The following is a 20871-nucleotide window of genomic DNA, read 5'->3' on the forward strand; positions in this document are numbered from 1 at the left end:
GCCTAAGTCTCTTCAGCCACCTCCCAGGAAGATCTGGCCTCCGTCCTGTGCCCACTTTAGATGTATCTAATTCTCCTGACTGTTCTTCCCAGGGGAGTGTGGAGGTCTTGGCCCTGTTCCCTGTCCTACCAATAACGCAGAATAAACACATAACCTAGTGAAACAGGTTTTGTGGAGCTGCTTCTCTTTGCTGGTCTTTTTCCTTCACATCACTGGGGATAGAACGCCAGGGCAGGGATCAAAATGACCACATCCACTTGGATGGCAACCAACATAGTGACCCCAGCAGCGGACACTTCATGATGGAGCCAGGAAGACAGAGGGGCTTCAGGGGGTTGTGCTGGAAGCATCCTAAAAAGACCTGGGGGCCAAAAATACTGGGCTCATTGTCTTCTCATAGAAGGGACACTGAGAGCTGAGATCATGCCACTGTACTCCAGCCTGGGCGACACAGAGAGACTCCAGCTCAAAAAAAAAAAAAAAAAAATAGGGCACGGAAGCTCTTAGTTGAGGGAGTCAACTTCTTACTTCTCCCAAAGCCAATAAGAGATCATGAGAAGGCTGGGCACAGTGACTCACCCCTGTAATCCCAGCACTTTGGGAGGCTGAGGCTGACAGGTCACCTGAGGTCAGGAGATTGAGACCAGCCTGGCCAACAGGGTGAAACCCTGTCTCTACTAAATATACAAAAATTAGCTGGGTGTGGTGGTGCATGCCTATAATCCCAGCTACTCTGGAGGCTGAGGCAGGAGAATCACTTGAACCTGGAAGGCAGAGGTTGCAGGGAGCTGAGATCGCACCATTGCACTCCAGCCTGGGCGACGCAGCAAGACTGCATCTCAAAAAAAAAAAAAAAAGAGAGAGAGAGATCATGAGGAAAGGAAAGCAATCAGGAGAGTCAGGAGAGGTAGACACTAATGGTGATGTCCCTAAGTAGATAGGACAGGGCAGTGTTGTCTGCAAGACATGGACAGAAGTGGAAGAAGCTGACACCCCACAGTCTTCCAGGATGATCTTGTGATTCGCTGGCTACCAAGACTAACAGTTCATCTCCCCAAGGTCCTAGGCATAAGACACTGAACACTTCTGTTTCCGCATCTGTAACAAAAGAGAATGGTGTTCCACTTCCCTGAGCAGAGGTTGTGAGACAGAGAATTAAGCATGTTCATTAGCATATATGCCCTAGAAAGGCAAAGAGGAAACAGAGCAGTTTCTCAGACTGGGCTTGGTAGCAAAATGTTCAATGGAAACCACAGTTTCAAAATAAGTATAGAACATGCTACATTCTAGGCCCTTCCCCAGGGTTCACCAGCTACAGTTCCCAATCAAAGGCTCTGACAAGTCCTGCTGCGAAGTGATCTGTTTCATTTTAACTCAGCTGAGCTTGATCTCAGACTCTCTCTTGCTAGTAAGTCTATTACAGCTCTGGGCTCCTCGGCATGCATGCTGGGAAAATTCCCATAGCTCCTGCTTCCGGTGACAGCCGACCCAGGCTTTCTGCTGAAGACACAAGCCCCGAGGCTGGAGCTGGGCTCTGGGAAGGGCGGGGTGAGCTCCAACACCCAGTCTCCTGAGGGTCACTCTCATCCTCCCAAGCCCATTTTCCATAGCTGAATAAACTTTAGGAAACATAAATTTCATCTCATCCCCTCCTTGCTTTAAACTCTTAATGCCTTCCTGCCATTGCTGTTGGAATAAAACAGCAACGCTTTGGCATAGTCCCAGGTCCTGTGTGCTCCTTTCCCTCCAAGCCTTCCCTGCTTCACTCTGATCCCGTTACCCTGAGCTCCGTCCACCCTGGCCTCCCACGGCCACAATAGCCCAAGTGTTTTCCCACCTCCAGACTTTGCACATGCTGTTCCCTTTGCTTGGACTGCTTTTCCCTCTTTCTTGACTTGCTTACACCTAGCATCTGCAGACATGGCTTAAATGTCACTTCCAGGCCAGGCTTGGTGGCTCACGCCTATAATCCCAGCACTTTGGAGGCCGAAGTGGGCAGATAACTGAGGTCAGGAATTCAAGACCAGCCTGGACAACATGGTGAAACCCCGTCTCTACTAAAAAAATACAAAAAATTAGCTGGGCGTGGTGGTGGGCACCTGTAATCCCAGCTACTCAGGAGGCTGAGGCAGGAGAATCGCTTTAACCCAGGAAGTGGATGTTGCAGTGAGCCAAGATGGCACCACTGGACTCCAGCCTGGGCAACAAGAGCGAAACTCCACCTCAAAAAAAAAATGTCACTTCCCTTTAAAAGTGATCATCCCTCCCTCACCACTCTCTCGTAGAGCCTGGGCCTACCTTTTCCCTCATGGTACTTGGCACTACCTGTAACCATGCATTTCAGTGTTTAAGATTCACAAGGGCAGGGATGGTGATCGTTTTCATTAGGTTTGAAGCCTAAGCAGCAAGAGCAGGGCTTGGTACATACTAGGAGGTCAATAAATATTTGCTGAATGAGTGATTAGAGAAGACTTTTTAAAAGGAAACATCTCAGATAGGATGAGAATATGAGAGTGGGGATAAGGTTTGAGAAAGGCCATGTGAATAACAACAGGTGGGTCAGCTCCCACCCCCACCAACATTCCATCCTCGTCATATTGTGTCATGGGATAAGCAGGTGGATTTCTCAAGTTTCTGGGATGGAATTTCACCCTGTCCTGGCTTCTTTGCTGGATTTGTTTTTCTGGTATTTCCCATGTACCTGCTTTGAAACTAGGCAGTGTGCTAGGCTCCGGGGATACAGGCAGGTCTTCCTGGATCCTATCTGTTCTCCTGTGCCTGGCCCCATCCTTCCTTCCTCCCCCATCTCAACCCCAGCAGCTGCAGCTCAGCCTCTCTTCCAGCACCTTTTCCATTCCCACCCTAGGATTCCTGAACCCTGTCAGGTTCTAAAGAGGTTCCTCATCAGACAGATCATTTGACCAGAAAGCCCTGCGCCAACATATCTGATTTCATCCTCCCTATGTGGCTGCACAAGAGAAGATGAATTCACAATCCTTTGCTGCAGTCTCAGGCCTCTGCTTCATGCATCTTCCTCTAAGGGCCTTGGGGGTCTAAGCACAGCTCCTTCCACCCTTTTCATTCACACTCGTCCAGGAGTGTTATTTTAATCTCACAGGTCTCCTGCCCCATCCATTCTCACCTGTCCGAAATGATCACTCCACACACTGCTGGTGGCAGTGTAAACTGGCACCACCCTAAGGAGCATGATGTAGCTATATCTATCAAAATTAAAAATGCATATGCCAGCCAGGCACGGTGGCTCGCGTAATCCTCACGCCTGTAATCCCAGCACTTTGGGAGGCCGAGGCAGGTGGATCACCTGAGGTGAGGAGTTTGAGACCAGCCAGGCCAACTTGGTGGAACCTCATCTCCACTAAAAATACAAAATTAGCCGGGCGTGTTGACACATGTGTGTAATTCCCAGCTACTTGGGAGGCTGAGCCAGGAGAAACTCTTGAACCCAGGAGGTGGAGGTTGCAGTGAGCCGAGATGGCGCCATTGCACTTCAGCCTGGGCGACATAGCGAGATTCTGTCTCCAAAAAAAACAAAGGAATGATAAATGTTCAAGATGACAAATATGCTAATTACTCTGATCTGATCACTAAACATTATATGTACAGAAACATCCCTATGTACCCAGAAATATGTACAATTATTACATGTCAATTAAAAAAAAACAGCCAGGCACAGTAGCTCATGGTGTAACCCCAGCACTTGGGAAGGCCAAGGCAGGAGGACTGCTTCAGGTCAAGAGTTCAAGACCAGCCTGAGCAACATAGCAAGACTTCATTTCTATTGTTTTCAATAAATAAATAAAAGGAGAAGAAAGATGTGTATAAAAGAGAACATTCATAGAGCACTGTTCCTAAGAACTCCACACTGGAAGCTACCCAAATGCCTATGAACTGAAAAAGAGAAAAGTAACGGGTATATTGATGCAGTGGAATAATACACAGCAATGAAAATGACTGAGTGACAACTCCACACGATGCCATTTGTGGATGCCTCTCCTAAACATGATTTTGAGCAAAGAAGCTCAACGCAAACAAAAGTGCTTGTTATGTGGTACCGCTTAGCAAAAGTACAAAAACAGGTGAAATGAATCTTTGCTGTTTGGAAATCAGAGTAGTGATACGCTTGCTTTGGCACTAGGATAGTGACTGGGAAGAGCCTGGGGTGGGGTCCGGGGGTACCTGACATGCTCTATTGCTGGCTCTGAGTTGTGGTTACACACGTGTGCTTGGTTTGTGAAAATTCATCAAGCTGTTTCTTATGATATGCACCTTTCTCTGTGCATGTCATATTTTGAGAAAAGTTTTAAAATGATAATGTAGATTTATAAAAATCACTTGGAAAATACAGGACCATGATTTTTCTTTTGAAAGCCGGTTCTGGTTACAGATAGAGTAGCGCAGCAGAAGCAAGCTGGGCCCATCAAAGCGGGTTGGTTGCAAAACAACATGTGCCATAGCTTGTGGTTCTATAATTGTAAGTAAATCAATATATTCATTTACTACATCAGTGGTGGTTAGTTCTGGGTAGTGGGGTTATAAGTCATTTTCAAAATTGTATTTACCTATAAATCATCCACAGTCATCATGTATTACTTCTATACTTGAGCCAAAAAAGTTATCATAAATTTAACTTTTAAAACCTGCATGCGTCTCTGGAGAAGCAGCCCAAGTCTGGGACTGGGGAGTGGAAAACCCAATGTTCTCTTTGGTGTTGGAAGATCGTGTCCCTGGGGTGAGACCTTGATTGAAAGCTGCTAGGGGGCCAGCCGCCCCAATGCCTATCAGACCAGCTTGATAACACTTATCATGCTTAAGTGCTCCGTCTCAGGCTTGCCGTGATTGGGTTCCTTAGATCTCATTCCATTGCTTGATTTGATTGGTTCATGGAACATTTCTGAACACCTGTGCCATTGGCAGGGGCTGCCCTGCATCGGAGACACTGCTACCAGTGCCCCTGAAAGCCAGGCACTACCATACTGAGGGCCAGGCAGGGCTAATGGCAAAGTAAACGTTGTTGTCTAATCTTTCTGCCAGGTGAGTCTGGTACAATGAGATGATGTGGCTTCCTTGCTGGCAGCCACGGATCAACCCTGGCTGACAATCAGATCTCATGGGAGCACATGGTTGCAGAATCAGGATTCCCTTTTCCATCCCAAGGCTTCCTCTAGTAAAGGAGGCTGAGTGGAATGGCTTCTCCAACTGCCCCTGGGATGGAGGCTGCAGCCATCATGGAATGTTCATGCCACACACTAACCTGTGCACAGAAACCAGGTGGGTGTACATGGTCACATAGTCTGGCCAGGGACCAGAGCCTCCTGAGACCCAGGTTCAGGTCCCATCTGTGTCATTACTTAGTTATGTGAACCTGCACTGATCACTTAATCCTGCTGAGCTACGTCCCTTGGGAAAAAGTGGGGGGTTATAGTATAATAATTCTTTTTTAAAATAATTCAAAGCATTCAGAAAAGCACAAATAGGCACACAAATGTAAGCACTGCTGAGGGAGGTTTGCAGATGACCTGTCCAACAATGTCACCTTCCCCCTTTTCAGATCACTCAGATTGCAGCAGAAAACCACCTAGCAGAGCAGTGAAATGGTCCCCAAAGAGGGAAGAGCAAGAGGCAACCAGGTGGATCTTTTTGGAGTTTTCAATAATGTTTCCAGTCCTGTTTTCTATTGCTGATGACAAGTTAACACACATTGAATGACTTACACCAACTCACATTGACTAACTATCTCACAGTTTCTGTGGGTCAGGAATCCAGGCTCACTTCAGCTGAGGCCTCTGTCAGTCAGGGATGTCAGCCTGGTCTGTGGTCTCATCTGAGGCTCGACTGGAGAAGGATCTGCTTCCATGCTCACACGGTTGCTGGCAGGATTCAGTTACTTGCAGATTGTCACACTGAAGGCCTGAGCTCCTTGCTGGCTGTCAGCTGGAGGCCACCCTTGGTTCCTTCCCCTTGAGCCTCTTTATAGGGCAGCTTTCTTTATCAGAGCCAGCAAGGCGAAGAGTCTATACAGAGAGTGTGCTAGCAAGGCACAAGCTATGAGCCTATATAACATCATCACAAAAGTGACATCCCATCTACTTTGCTGTATCGGGTTGGTTAGAAGCAAGTCCTGCCTATACAAAAGGGGAGGTGATTATACAGGGGTGTGAACACCAGCAGCATGAATAATTCGGGGCCATCCTAGAGTCTCTCTGCCATACCCCTGAATTGGTATCAGCAAGCATGCCAGCGTCCCTCAGGGTGCTAAAATCTCTAATGTGGAGAAATATTATCATCTTCACCAATCCGAGAGCTTCCCCTCAATGTGATCCTAATATCCATCCAGGTGGAAAGAAAGAGCCCCTTCCACACCAGCTTTCCCTTGAACTGACCACAAATGTGCCAAAGGCATGGCCTAGTCCTACCATGCTCAGGGATGTACCCTCAGCAGCTAGAGCATCCCTGCACGGTACACAGCAAGTGCACAATAAGGCATTTGAATGAATGTGTAAAGGAGCTTGCAGGTTTCTGCCTGGGGAATCTTCCTTCTGCTTCCCAAATATACTTCTCCTCTGCTCAAAATTCCCATGTGGGCCCCAGACAAGCTGTGCCCCCAAAATCAGTGCCCATCCTTGGGCTCCAAGCTCCCTCCCTTCCATCTGGTGACAGCCTTGAGGGAGGGGATTCCATCTGGTGCCCCCAGAACTTAGGCAGCATCTTCAGAACCATCAGGTTCTTCACATGAGTGCTAGGATCAACCCATACTTAGGTGATGGATACTCCAAATACCCTGACTTCATCATTACTTTTTCTATGCATGTAACAGAATGTCACATGCACCCAAAAAGTATGTAAAATATTATGTATCCCTAAAGAGAGAGACAGCCAGGTGCAGTGTGGTTCACTGTAATCCCAGCACTTTGAGAAGCTGAGGCAGGAAGATCGCTTGAGCCCAGGAGTTCGAAACCAACCTGGGCCACATAGTGAGGCCCTGTCTCTACAGAAAATACAAAAGTTAGCTGGACATAGTGGCTCATGCCTTTAGTCCCAGCTACTCAGAGCCTGAGGCCAGAGGACTGATTGAGCGTGGGAGGTTGAGGCCGCAGTAAGCCATGATCACGCCACTACACTCCACCCTGAGTGACAGAACAAGACCCTGTCTCAAAAAAAAAAGGCGGGGAGGAGAGAGAGAGAGAGGCTTGAGAGGGAGGAAAGAGAGAGGAAGAGAAGGAGGCACCAGAAGACGTGAACGTGGAAGATACAAGGGCTAGTCACACTGGAGTGAGATTCACAGTTTAAAAGAAAAGAAAAGAAAAGAAAATGGGCCCAGGATTCACATTTGGGGCACAAAGATGTCAACTAACTGGGGAGTCTGAAATGTCAATGTGTTTTCTGCTAACCACCACTGTCCCTGAACTTATCCACACTGCCCACTCCCGAATACTCTCCTGGAGGCACTGGGGGCAACTTGGAGCTCTTATAGAACCTGTGGCTCTCATGGCTGGACAGTCTGAGGATGCCCCAGGGGATCTGATTTCAGAACAAGACCCTGAGACAGGGCTTCCTATCTACCTGGTGACCTCCCCCTCCCCTGTCCTCCTCCCCAGCAATTTATGCATCAGAGTTTTCACTCTACTTTGTCCACTGAATAAAATCTCACAAAGTGGAGGATCTGCTGGGTTGGTAAGCGTCCTCTTTCTTTTTTCTTTTTTCTTTTTTTTTCGTTTTTTTTGTTTGAGACAGAGTCTAGCTCTGTGGTCCAGGCTGGAGTGCAGTGGCAAGATCCCGGCTAATTGCAACTGTGTCCCGAATTGGTTCCTTCCGGTGGGTTCTTGGTCTTGCTGACTTCAAGAATGAAGCCGCAGACCCTCGCGATGAGTGTTACAGTTCTTCAAGATGGTGTGTCCGGAGTTTGTTCCTTCAGATGTTCAGATGTGTCTGGAGTTTCTTCCTTCTGGTGGATTCGTGGTCTCGCTGGCTTCAGGAGTGAAGCTGCAGACCTTCACAGTGAGTGTAACAGCTGATGCTTACTGGTGCATTTCCAAACCATTTAGCAAGACACAGAGTGTTGATTGGTGCATTTACAAGCCTTTAGCTAGACACAGAGTGCTGATTGGTGCATTTACAATCCTTTAGCTAGACACAAAAGTTCTCTAAGTCCTTAATCGACTCAGAAGCCCAGACAGCTTCACCTCTCACAATCTCTGCCTCCTGGGTTCAAGTGATTCTCCTGCCTCAGCCTCCCAAGTAGCTGGGATTACAGGTGCCCACCACCATGCCCAGCTAACTTTTCTACTTTTAGTAGACATGGGGCTTCACTATGTTGGCCAGGCTAGTCTTGAATTCCTCAGGTGATTCACCTGCGTCCCCCTCCCAAGGTACTGGGATTACAAGCGTGAGCCACGGCGCCCGGCCAAGCATCCTCTTTCTAAGTCACTCACCCACGAGTACGAATTGTTTGCGCAGATTGCTTCGCTCCATTGTAGCTGATTTCAACCCAGTTGTAAGCCTGGAGCTCAGCTTGTAAAGTTTTAACGTAGGCCCTTGTCAATGCTTCAGAAAAAAGCCCCTGGCAGTGCGACAGAGCAAAACTCCATCAGGAAAAAAAGGAAAGAAAGGAAAGAAAGGAAAGGGAAGGAAGGAAGGAAGGAAGGAAGGAGAGAAAGAGAAAGAAGGAGAGAAAGAGAAAGAAGGAAAGGAAGGAAAGAAAAGAAAGGAAACAAAGGAAAAGAAAACAAATAACCCTCCAGGTCATTGATTAGAAAGAAAAGAAAGAAAAAAAAGAAAAGAAAAAAGCCTCCAGGTCATTGCTTAGAAAGACAAAGAAAAGAAAAGAAAAAGAAAGAAAAGAAAAAAAGAAAAGAAAAGAAAAGAAAAGAAAAGAAAAGAAAAAAGCCTCCAGGTCATTGCTCCTCTCTCTCTCTCTGCGGGTCCGCCCCCATGGCACCCTTCCCCTCCCCGTGGCGCAAGGTTACAATGGAAAGGGCCTCAGCTGGAAAGGTCTCAGAATGTGGCTCAGGGCAGCCACAATCTTATCAGGAGCTTTTCTGTTTGGGATCAGGGGAACCGGTGACTTTCCCAGGCCGATAAGGCGGGACCCAAGTTGTATATAAGGGGCAGCTCATGCTGCTGCTCTGTACCTTCCTCCCGTCTTGCCTTCTCCCTCGAGTTGGAATCCGGGAACAACCATGAAGTGGCTGCTGCTGCTGGGTCTGGTGGCGCTCTCTGAGTGCATCATGTACAAGTGAGTCCGGGTGGCGTGGGTGTGAAGACGCTGCCTCTCACATCACCTTCCTTTCCTCCCGTGTCTTCCTTCTTCAGTTTCTTCTCTCTCTCTCTTCGGCTGTCTCCATCTGCCTTTTCTGCGTCTCTCTCTCTGCCCTTTTTGGAGGCAGCCCTGCAGACATGGTTAAAACTCGGGCCCAGCCTGAGTCTGGTTCCCAGCTCCAGCCCGAGTCTGGTTCCCAGCTCCAGCCCTAGTCAGCTTAACTTTTTTGCATTACTGTGCAGAAGTGGGAGCTTCTCCCTTCCTTCCATCTTCCTGTCTTAGATCAGCTGGTTAAGAGTCCAGCCTGGGTTTGGTTCCCAGCTCCACCACTAGTCAGCTTAACTTCTTTGCATTATGGGGCAGAAGTGGGGGCATCTCCCTTCCTTCCTTCTTCCTCTCTTAGACCAGCTTCCCTTCCCTTCTGTGGCTGCCACAGCACCCGGTGAGCAGAATCCTTGCCTAATTCCTCTTCCTTCTCCAAACCACAGGGTCCCCCTCATCAGAAAGAAGTCCTTGAGGCGCACCCTGTCCGAGCATGGCCTGCTGAAGGACTTCCTGAAGAAGCACAACCTCAACCCAGCCAGAAAGTACTTCCCCCAGTTGGAGGCTCCCACCCTGGTAGATGAACAGCCCCTGGAGAACTACCTGGATGTGAGTGTGTGGGCAAGTGGTGGGGCCAGCTCTGAGGACTTGGCAGGCAGGAAAGAGGGTGTCCCAGGGGTCTTGGAGGATGGGCCTGGGCTCTGAGGCTCCAGGCAATGACCCAGAGTCTGCCCCCTAGATGTCAGTGGCCTGGGGCAGGCAGGAAAGCTCACAATCAGAGCTGTTGCTCTTTTGTTCATTCATTCATTCGTTCACTCGTTCATGCAATGTTTATTTCTTCTGAGTGCCTCGTTATATGTCAGGGCCTGTGCTGGGCTCATGGGGAAACAGCGGTGAACAAACTCATAGCCTAGGAGACAAACACAGTAATCAAGGAGTCTTGCAAACCAATGAAAAGAGCAGGCAGAAGGAGGACTATAGAGTGAAGCTGTCACACTGCGAGAGTCTGCCACTTGGGCAGGGAGCCTCCCTGGAGCCATGCAGGAAGAGTGGGACTTTCTAAGAGAACAAGACAGAACTCCCCATAGCCTGATCCCTTGTGCCAAACCCTGTAGCGGGCAGGAGCACAGTGCATTTGAAGGAGAGCCGAGAGGGAGGGAAGAAGGGTGCTGCAGACTGTGGTCCCAGGAGCCGAGGGGTGGACGGAGAGAGGCTCCATCCTAACTGCCTCTGATTTATCTTAAACAGGGGAGTGACAAGATCAGATCTGAGTTTCAGAAAGATCACCCTGACTTTATTATTTGAGACCCGATAGCAAACACCCTGCCCTCCTGCAGATATTGTATGTCCCCTCTGTGCCTGGCACAGGGCAGAGGGCACAAATCAGTGATGCCCATAGTTCAGAGACTGGCCTCTGCCATCCAGCAGGCCTGGTGTAAATGTGGGTCCTAGTGCCTCTAAGCCACAGGACCTTGGCCAAGTCATTTAAATAATCTGAGCCTGTTTCTTGGTCTGGAAAACAGAACCACTAATATCTACCATCAGAGGTTGTTGCCAGGAATTAACACAATCATGTTTTCTGGAGTGCTTAGCATGGGGTCTGGCAGGCCCTTGGTAAGAGGCTTAGTTAGCACATTTATTTAGTTAACAAATATTTAACAAATATTGGCACCTCTCTATGTGCCAGAGGCTATGCAAGTTGCCAAAATGATGGTAAATAAACAAAGTTCCTGGAGCTTATATTCTAAAGGGGATGACAAATAAACAACCATGTAAGATAATTTCAGGTAATGATGAGGGCCATGACAAATTAATTAATTGGACTATGGGGAAAAAGAAGATAGAGAGAGGCAAATTTAGATAAAGTGGTCACAGAAGGCCTGTTGGCAGAGGGGACATTTGACAGAGATCTGGATGATTGATTTTTGAAAAACGGATCAGCCAAGGAAAGATCTAGAATAAACATTTTCCTAGCACAAGGAATAGCCAGTGCAAAGGCCCTAGGGCAGGAGTGACTGGTCAACGCCAAAGAACAGCAAGCAGACCAGTGTGGCGGGAACAGAGCCAGCACGGGGGGAAAATGCTGCCACTAAGAAGAAAATACTGGTTGGTTGGCTGAGGCAGGTGGATCACTTGAGGTCAGGGGTTCGAGACCAGCCTGACAACATGGTGAAACCCTGTCTCTACTGAAAATGCAAAAATTAGCCGGGCGTGATGACACACACCTGTAACCTCAGCTACTTGGGAGGCTGAGGCAGGCAAATCACTGGAAGCCAGGAGGCGGAGGATGCAGTGAGCCAAGATTGCACCACTGCACTCCGGCCTAGACGACAGAGTGAAACTTGTCTCAAAAAAAAAAAAGAATAAAAATACTGTCAATGCCTTTCTTGCAACATGCTGTACACATCTAGATATAGAAATAAGAAAACTGGACAGGTTTCCATCTTTAGGTGGCTTGCTTAGCTTCTGATACACAATTTAAGGCACAAGCACTGAAGCAGTCACTTGCCCGGTGCTAGAAGTTTCCACCCCCATCCTCCGAGAACATGCGCTGTAAGGATGGGAAGACTGACAGACAAGACAACAGCTGAAGAGGGAACAGCAGATTGTTAGGTGCTTGTGGTGCTTAGCAGAGAGCAGAGGGTAAATTGGGGGAGCAATCAGGGAAGACTCCAAGGAGGAAGGGACGCCACAGCTGGGCTTTGAAGAATGAAGGCAGTGGCTGGGAAGAGAAAGACAAGAACTGTGAGGAACGAAGGAAAAGGTGGAGAGGCAGACTGAGGAGATGACCCAGAGACAGCCCCTAGGGAGGCCCTGACAGAGAGACCCCGGTCCGTGAACTGCCCTGTCCTCGCCTGGACAGATGGAGTACTTCGGCACTATCGGCATCGGAACTCCTGCCCAGGATTTCACCGTCATCTTTGACACCGGCTCCTCCAACCTGTGGGTGCCCTCAGTCTACTGCTCCAGTCTGGCCTGCAGTAAGTGCCCAGCACGCCCTACCCCACTCTCACTCCCAAGCACCAGCTGACCCTGGGGAACCCTGGACACTCATGGGCTTTACACAGCTCCCACCTCAAGCCTGCTGGAGCCACTCAACAGGCATTTATTGAGCACCTACTATGTGCCAAGCACTGGACTCAGGTGCTCCAGGAGGTAAAGGGATGAGTGATGTGATCCCTGTGGTCAAAGACTTCACAGTCTGAGGGCAGAGAGAAGCTCTCCTAAATAACCACAGCCTGGGAGAGGAAGTATGGGGGGCCCAAAGCAAGACAGGGCCAAAGGGCTGTAGAATAGCCCACCAGGAAAGAGTCCAGTGTGAGAAAATGGCTCCAAAGCCTGGCTAGGACAGGCTAGAGGTCAGTGCTGAGCTCATTTAAAAAAAAAGAATCATTGGTTCGCTAATGAAAGAGAGTTTGTCTTTGGAAGTCATGAACAATGTGTGTTGCAGGTTCCTTCCTCTTCTAGCGTTTTCACCTGAGTTTTAATGAAGATGAGGTGCCTGTGGCATCGTCCACATCATAACGGGAGCACTGCCCGGGGGCTAGATGGTGAAAGCGCTCATCACTGGGAAGCCACGGGCCTGCTCTGCTCGATGTTGGCCTGGGGAGGTCCCCAGGAGGCCCTTGGGGTTGGCTGGGGACCTGCCATCAGTGAATGGTCCCAGTAGTTCAATGAGAGAGGACATGACCTGGGGTCTCTTGGGCTCCAATGGTGTAGGAGGAAAGGTCACTGCTCACCTCCAGAGCCCGTCCCAGGGCCAGGGTACCCCATCCCAGGAAGACATCCCAGCCCATGACCTTCACCCAGCTCTGAGAGACTGACAATCACCGCTTGTTCTTGCAGCCAACCACAACCGTTTCAACCCTGAGGATTCTTCGACCTACCAGTCCACCAGCGAGACAGTCTCCATCGCCTACGGCACCGGCAGCATGACAGGCATCCTCGGATACGACACTGTCCAGGTGGGCACCTGCAGGCTGCCGCTGCATCCCCCATCAGGCACACCCAAAATAAGCTTATTCCAGCAAGATGAGTCTTGGTGATCACAAAAGTAACCTGATTGGGGGTGCAGGGTGGGGGAGAAACAGCAGACATGTCACAGACATTGCTAGCTTGGGGGCAATGAGTAAAAGGGTGGGGTGCCGGGAGCCATAAGCCAGCCTCAGCTCCACCCAAGCAGAAAGGTATGGAGTGTGGGGAGAGTCAGTAAAGGCTCAATTCTCTACTGGCACCTCCTCTTCCTTCTCACGACATGGAGCACCCCCAAGTCACGAAATCTCCCCAAGCCCTCCCTGCTACTTTCGGGGCATGGCAGGGGTCAAAGGCCCTGATTTGCCTGGGGTCTGCTTTGCATTTGTTCATCAGAAACACAAACACACAGTGACCATCTGTTCTCCAGCAAAATCTCACCCTGAGTCATAGACTGTGGCCATCTGGAGATCAGCTGCCATGGTTACCTCCAGCAGAGCAGCGAGCATTCCAGGAGACAGTCCCTCTCCCCTCCTTCCGGGCTGATACCCTGGAAGCCAAGTCCTGCATGAGATGAACCAGGGTGGCTCTGGGCCTGAGGCTGGCACCCAGAGCTCAGTGAACATGACCTGATGGTGAACATCATCTCGGTTCCCCCACCCAGGTTGGAGGCATCTCTGACACCAATCAGATCTTCGGCCTGAGCGAGACGGAACCCGGCTCCTTCCTGTATTATGCTCCCTTCGACGGCATCCTGGGGCTGGCCTACCCCAGCATTTCCTCCTCTGGGGCCACACCCGTCTTTGACAACATCTGGAACCAGGGCCTGGTTTCTCAGGACCTCTTCTCTGTCTACCTGAGCGCGTAAGTTGAGTGGAGAGGGGCCTCCTCCCACCTCCCCCTCCACAGGTCACAGTGTTCTGGCCCAGCAGGAGCTGTCCAAGGCTGCCTGCGATGGAGAGGGACTTGGGAAGCAAGGGATTTGGAAAGTCAACGTCTGAAGCTGGAGAAATGTGTCTTTGGAGAGTAATAGTGCCAAGTCTATCTCTGACGGGCCATGTGCACTCCATCTTATTTTACCAGCGTCTTTGTCCCCTTGATGTGCACAACTCAAATGTCATCAGCCATTAGCCCCTCAGTGCCAGTTCCCTCATCCTTGGCCTGCAAAGATGCCATTTAAAGTGAATACACTTGGCCAGGCGTGGTGGCTCATGCCTGTAATCCCAGCACTTTGGGAGTCTGAGGCAGGAGGATCACCTGAAGTCAGGAGTTCAAGATGGGATTTCAACATGATAGCCAGGATGGTCCCGATCTCCTGACAGCCTCAGCCTCCCAAGGTGGCTCTGAAACGTCATCTGCCTTTATGAGCACTTAAATATTTCATGCGGGGCCATTGTATCTCCCCAGCCAGATCCGAGTTTCTCAATCTGGGCACTGTTAACATTTCAGACCAGCATAAGTCCTTACCGCCAGGGACTGTCCCGTGCACTGTAGGATGTTTGGCAGCATCCCCAGCCTCTACCCATGAGATGCCGGCAGCATCCCCTACCCCCACCCAATCGTGACAATCCAAAATGTTTCCAGACATTCCCCTGGGGGCAAAACTGCTCCCAGCTAAGAACCAGTGACCTCCACCATCAAGTCCTTAAGAGCCAACACTGTCACGCATTTACTTCCCTGGGGTCCCCATGGCAACTAGAGTGGGTACCACGGTGGAAACCACACACTCAACCTATAAGGCCTGTGTTCTTCCAAACGTAGTGCCACCACTCCCCCGCTGTGTGACCTTGGGCAGGTGGCCTCACCTCCCTCAGGCTCAGTGTCCTCATGGTAAGTGGAAATAACAGTGACGGTGCCAACTGCATGGGCCCTGGCCTAAGAGGAAAAGAAACCACATTGGTCACACCCCAGGACAGCCCTGGAAAGTGCCCAACCAAGGGTAGCTCTGAGGAGGCAACAGCAGATGTTCACACAAATGGACCAACAAAAAAATTCATGTCTTCTCCCCTCACTTTCCACAGCGATGACAAGAGTGGCAGCGTGGTGATATTTGGTGGCATTGACTCTTCTTACTACTCTGGAAGTCTGAACTGGGTGCCTGTTACTGTCGAGGGTTACTGGCAGATCACCGTGGACAGGTGAGACTGCCATGGACGGGCAGCATCCAGGGCTGGGCCCCAGATCCCATGTCCTTATGGATTCATAGCTAACCAGCTCCCCAGAATACCCCCAGGAACAGCTGCCACAGGGGAACACAATCCAGGGGGAAGGTGGAAGTGGGCCAAGCCACAGAGACCCCTAGAAAGACACCTCCCTGCAGGAGGAGGGAAGAGCTGTCTGGGAAGCTGAGACTCTGCAAGGGTGAGAAAGCCACTGTCCTCCTAGTCACGGAGGAAGGACCATCCACCAGCATCCCTGGGGAGAGCTGGGGGACCCACCTGTCCACACATCTCACAATTTAAGGGGCCTGTGAACCAGCACACGCTCCTCACACTCGAGGAAACATGTCACTTTCAGTCTAGAAGTGGCCAAAATGCCTAAGAAATTGTGTGAAGTCACTTCATTCCACCCTCCCCTTCAGGGCCTCCCCGGTCTCCCTTGCAGCTTCATTTCCGCGCTGTTCTTCCCCCAGCTAGCCTGCTACGGTGCTCAGTTGTGTGGGTTTTCCCAAGAATGAACAATTTCCCAGGACAGAGACTTTCAGTACTAAAACTGGGACCAGCCCAGGCAAACCAGGACACATGGATCACCTCATGTCTGCCCAGCCATGCTAGAATTTCACCAGCTCCTCCAACTCCTGCCCCAGCCCTGTGGTCTCTGTCCCTCCCTGAATACTGTCCCCTGATGACGTCCTCCTTCTCTCTTCACCTGCCTGGCATCCCTGGGTGTCTGCTCCCCTGGCTGCTCCCCTCCAACACCTCTCACCCTGGACCCTGTTTTTGTTCCCTGCCGCATGCCTGGCTTATCATCTTGCCCTTCTGCCAACATTACTTATCTTGCCAGCTAGGCCGGGAGCTCCCTGCAGCCTGGAACTGTGAGGCTGTCTTGTTTAGCTTGGCATTTCCCATGCCTGGCAGAGAGTAGGCACTTGCAGAATATTTGTAGAGTAAATGAATGCGGGATGAATGAGTGCGTGAATGATAGGAACAGAAATTTCACGCATCCGCCAATGGATGGGTGGGAAAGAAATGCCTGGACTCACCTCCTGGTTCCTCCTTGGAGAGATGTACCCCTGAGGGCTCAGGGACCTTAACTTGCTTCTTGCCCTCAGCATCACCATGAACGGAGAGACCATCGCCTGCGCTGAGGGCTGCCAGGCCATTGTTGACACCGGCACCTCTCTGCTGACCGGCCCCACCAGCCCCATTGCCAACATCCAGAGCGACATCGGAGCCAGCGAGAACTCAGATGGCGACGTGAGTCCAGCCCCGACTGCTCTGTTCTACACTCAAGTAGTGGGTGTGCCAGGCAGAAGCGACAAAAACGCTTCTAACTTTTCCACCCTCACTCTTTCCAGATGGTGGTCAGCTGCTCAGCCATCAGCAGCCTGCCCGACATCGTCTTCACCATCAACGGAGTCCAGTACCCCGTGCCACCCAGTGCCTACATCCTGCAGGTGAGGGGGCTCTGGACCATCCACTAGAGGGGTTCACACAGAATGTGGCCACAGAGACCCCTTCTGCAGAGGGAAAGTGCACTTCCACGAGCTGAAGCCAAGAGGCAGAGGCAGACGAACATGTGCCCTAGACAGCCTCCAGAGAAAAAGAATATATTAAAAACAAATGCAGGAATAAGAACTCAGATATAGCCCCCTAAGGGAACAAGTGAAGCAAAGGTTAATGGAGTGAAAAGAGGATTCCATTTGGACCCCTGGGTCCAAGTACTGGGTCTGAATTACTAGCCCATTGATTCTGAGCAAGCTACAACTCATCTCACCCTCAGTTTTCGCATCCAAAAAGTAGAGATGGCAGCTTTCCCCACCCTCAGAGTGCGGTTAGATTAACCAAGTGCGACTGATCACATCAGACCTACCAAGGGTTGGGCAAATGGAAATCCTAATTTCCATAGGCTGGGGCTTCCGACACTTCTACCATCTCTACCAAGTAGCAAATCTTTAGCTATACGAACCACAAGAAAACTCTTTCCCTTCTGTTATTATAAAGTCAGGTGGAAAACTAATTTTGCCAGTGGACTCCTGTCACTCAGCAAGAAGCACTGATGCCTGGGCTCCCCCACTGATTCTCATTACATTAGGAGAGGGCAAGGCCTGAGCAATGGGATGGGGCTGCGGGGGTTCAAAGCTCCCCAGGTGATGTGCAGACAAGGTCGCAGCCCAGTGACTTATGAGGCAAGAGGGCTAATAGCTCATCCGGTTTGTCCCTGACCGGATCAGAATAATGAGAAAAGGCTGTGGCGGCAGGGTTTTCAAACTCCTTCCTAGCTGCTGAATTCTCCCTAAGCCCCTTAGCTCCGATGCTGATGTCAGGGTTCGTGTGCCTGCCAGAAACACCAGAATGTCCAGTAATGCGTAGAAACCAGTTGCTCAGTGGACAGCTTCTACAGGCCCACTCCAGGCCAAGAATAGCCGAGTCCCTGGACACTGAGCCAGGAAGCTCCTCCTTGCACGTGCCTTACAGCTGGACCAGGGTGCCCTGGATGTTTATTACCCAGCGCCTATCACTGCTGAATCGGTGTCCCAGCTCCACTTTTATTCTCCTTTTCTCCAGAGCGAGGGGAGCTGCATCAGTGGCTTCCAGGGCATGAACGTCCCCACCGAATCTGGAGAGCTTTGGATCCTGGGTGATGTCTTCATCCGCCAGTACTTCACTGTCTTCGACAGGGCAAACAACCAGGTCGGCCTGGCTCCCGTGGCTTAAGCCTAAGTCTCTTCAGCCACCTCCCAGGAAGATCTGGCCTCCGTCCTGTGCCCACTTTAGATGTATCTAATTCTCCTGACTGTTCTTCCCAGGGGAGTGTGGAGGTCTTGGCCCTGTTCCCTGTCCTACCGATAACGTAGAATAAAAACATAACCTAGTGAAACAGGTTTTGTGGAGCTGCTTCTCTTTGCTGGTCTTTTTCCTTCACATCACTGGGGATAGAACGCCAGGGCAGGGATCAAAATGACCACATCCACTTGGATGGCATCCAAAATAGTGACCCCAGCAGTGGACACTTCATGATGGAGCCAGGAAGACAGAGAGGCTTCAGGGGGTTGTGCTGGAAGCATCCTAAAAAGACCTGGGGGCCAAAAATGCTGGGCTCATTGTCTTCTCATAGAAGGGACACTGAGAGCTGAGATCATGCCACTGTACTCCAGCCTGGGCGACACAGAGAGACTCCAGCTCAAAAAAAAATAGGGCACTGAAGCTCTCAGTTGAGGGAGTCAACTTCTTATTTCTTCCAAAGCCAATAAGAGATCATGAGAAGGCTGGTCACAGTGACTCACCCCTGTAATCCCGGCACTTTGGGAGGCTGAGGCGGACAGTCACCTGAGGTCAGAAGTTTGAGACCAGCCTGGCCAACATGGTGAAACCCTGTCTCTATTAAAAATGCAAAAGTTAGCTGGATGTGGTTGTGGGTGCCTGTAATCCCAGCTACTCAGGAGGCTGAGGCAGGAGAATTGCTTGAACCTGGAAGGCAGAGGTTGCAGGGAGCTGAGATCACACCATTGGACTCCAGCCTGGGCGACAGAGCAAGACTTCATCTCAAAAAAAAGAAAAAAATAGAGATCATGGGGAAAGGAAAGCAATCAGGAGAATCAGGAGAGGAGGACACTAATGACACTAATGGTGATGTCCCTAAGTAGACAGGACAGGGCAGTGTTGTCTGCGAGACATGGACAGGAGAAGTGGAAGAAGCAGACACCCCACAGTCTTCCAATATGCCCTTGTGATTCGCTGGCTACCAGGACTAACAGTTAATCTCCCCAAGGTCCCAGACACAAGACACTGAATCTATCTGTTTCCCCATCTGTAACCAAAGAGAATGGTGTTCCACTTCCCTGAGCAGAGGTTGTGAGACAGAGAATTAAGCATGTTCATTAGCATATATGCCCTAGAAAGGCAAAGAGGAAACAGAGCAGTTTCTCAGACTGGGCTTGGTAGCAAAATGTTCAATGGAAAACACAGTTTCAAAATAAGTATAGAACATGCTACATTCTACGCTCTTCCCCAGGGTTCACCAGCTACAGTTCCCAATCAAAGGCTCTGACGAGACCTGCTGCAATGTGATCTGTTTCGTTTTAAGTCAGCTGAGCTTGATCTCAGACTCTCTCTCGCTAGTAAGTCTATTACAGCCCTGGGCTCCTCGGCATGCATGCTGGGAAAATTCCCATAACTCCTGCTTCTGGTGACAGCTGACCCAGGCTACCTGCTGAAGACACGAGCCCAGAAGCTGGAGCTGGGCTCTAGGAAGGGCAGGGGTGAGCTCCAACACCCAGTCTCCCCAGGGTCACTCACCCTCCCAAGCCCGTTTTCCATAGCTGAATAAACTTTAGGAAAATAAATTTCGTTTCATCCCTTCCTTGCTTTAAACTCTTAATACCTTCTTGCTATTGCCATTGGAACAAAACAGCAAATCTTTGGCATAGTCCCAGGTCCTGTGTGCTCCTTTCCCTCCAAACCTTCCCTGCTTCACTCTGATCCCGTTACCCTGAGCTCCGTCCACCCTGGCCTCCCACAGCCACAATAGCCCAAGTGCTTTCCCATCTCCAGACTTTGCACATGCTGTTCCCTTTGCTTGGGCTGCTTTTCTCTCTTTCTTGATTTGCTAACACCTAGCATCTGCAGACATGGCTTAAATGTCACTTCCAGGCCAGGCTTGGTGGCTCACGCCTATAATCCCAGCACTTTGGAGGCCGAAGTGGGCAGATAACTGAGGTCAGGAATTCAAGACCAGCCTGGACAACATGGTGAAACCCCGTCTCTACTAAAAAAATACAAAAAATTAGCTGGGCGTGGTGGTGGGCACCTGTAATCCCAGCTACTCAGGAGGCTGAGGCAGGAGAATCGCTTTAACCCAGGAAGTGGATGTTGCAGTGAGCCGAGATTGCACCACTGGACTCCAGCCTGGGCAACAAGAGCGAAACTCCGTCTCAAAAAAAAAAAAAAAATGTCACTTCCTTGTAAAAGTGATCAGCCCTCCCTCACCACTCTCTCATAGAGCCTGGGTCTACCTTTTCCCTCATGGTACTTGGCACTACCTGTAACCATGCATTTCAGTGTTTAAGATTCACAAGGGCAGGGATGGTGATCGTTTTCATTAGGTTTGAAGCCCAAGCAGCAAGAGCAGGGCTTGGCACATATAGGAGGTCAATAAATATTTGCTGAATGAGTGATTAGAGAAGACTTTTTAAAAGGAAACATCTCAGATAGGATGAGAATATGAGAGTGGGGATAAGGTTTGAGAAAGGCCATGTGAATAACAACAGGTGGGTCAGCTCCCACCCCCACCAACATTCCATCCTCGTCATATTGTGTCATGGGATAAGCAGGTGGATTTCTCAAGTTTCTGGGAAGGAATTTCACCCTGTCCTGGCTTCTTTGCTGGATTTGTTTTTCTGGTATTTCCCATGTACCTGC

At 50.1% G+C, this 20871-nt stretch overlaps 1 protein-coding gene across 1 annotated transcript; it reads left to right on the forward strand.

Annotated features, from left to right (window-relative positions):
* The first annotated feature begins 9153 nt into the window (after window positions 1–9153).
* LOC100584713 (pepsin A-5) lies at window positions 9154–18335 on the forward strand. The gene is made up of 9 exons (XM_003282513.3): window positions 9154–9253; window positions 9766–9928; window positions 12183–12300; window positions 13166–13284; window positions 13956–14155; window positions 15313–15429; window positions 16563–16707; window positions 16809–16907; window positions 18019–18335. The coding sequence occupies exons 1-9, from the start codon at window positions 9198–9200 to the stop codon at window positions 18166–18168; spliced, it is 1167 nt and encodes a 388-aa protein (XP_003282561.2). The 5' UTR covers window positions 9154–9197; the 3' UTR covers window positions 18169–18335.
* Window positions 18336–20871: the final 2536 nt, after the last annotated feature.

Source organism: Nomascus leucogenys, chromosome 4 (genome assembly GCF_006542625.1).
Source record: "Nomascus leucogenys isolate Asia chromosome 4, Asia_NLE_v1, whole genome shotgun sequence".
NCBI lineage: Eukaryota > Metazoa > Chordata > Mammalia > Primates > Hylobatidae > Nomascus > Nomascus leucogenys.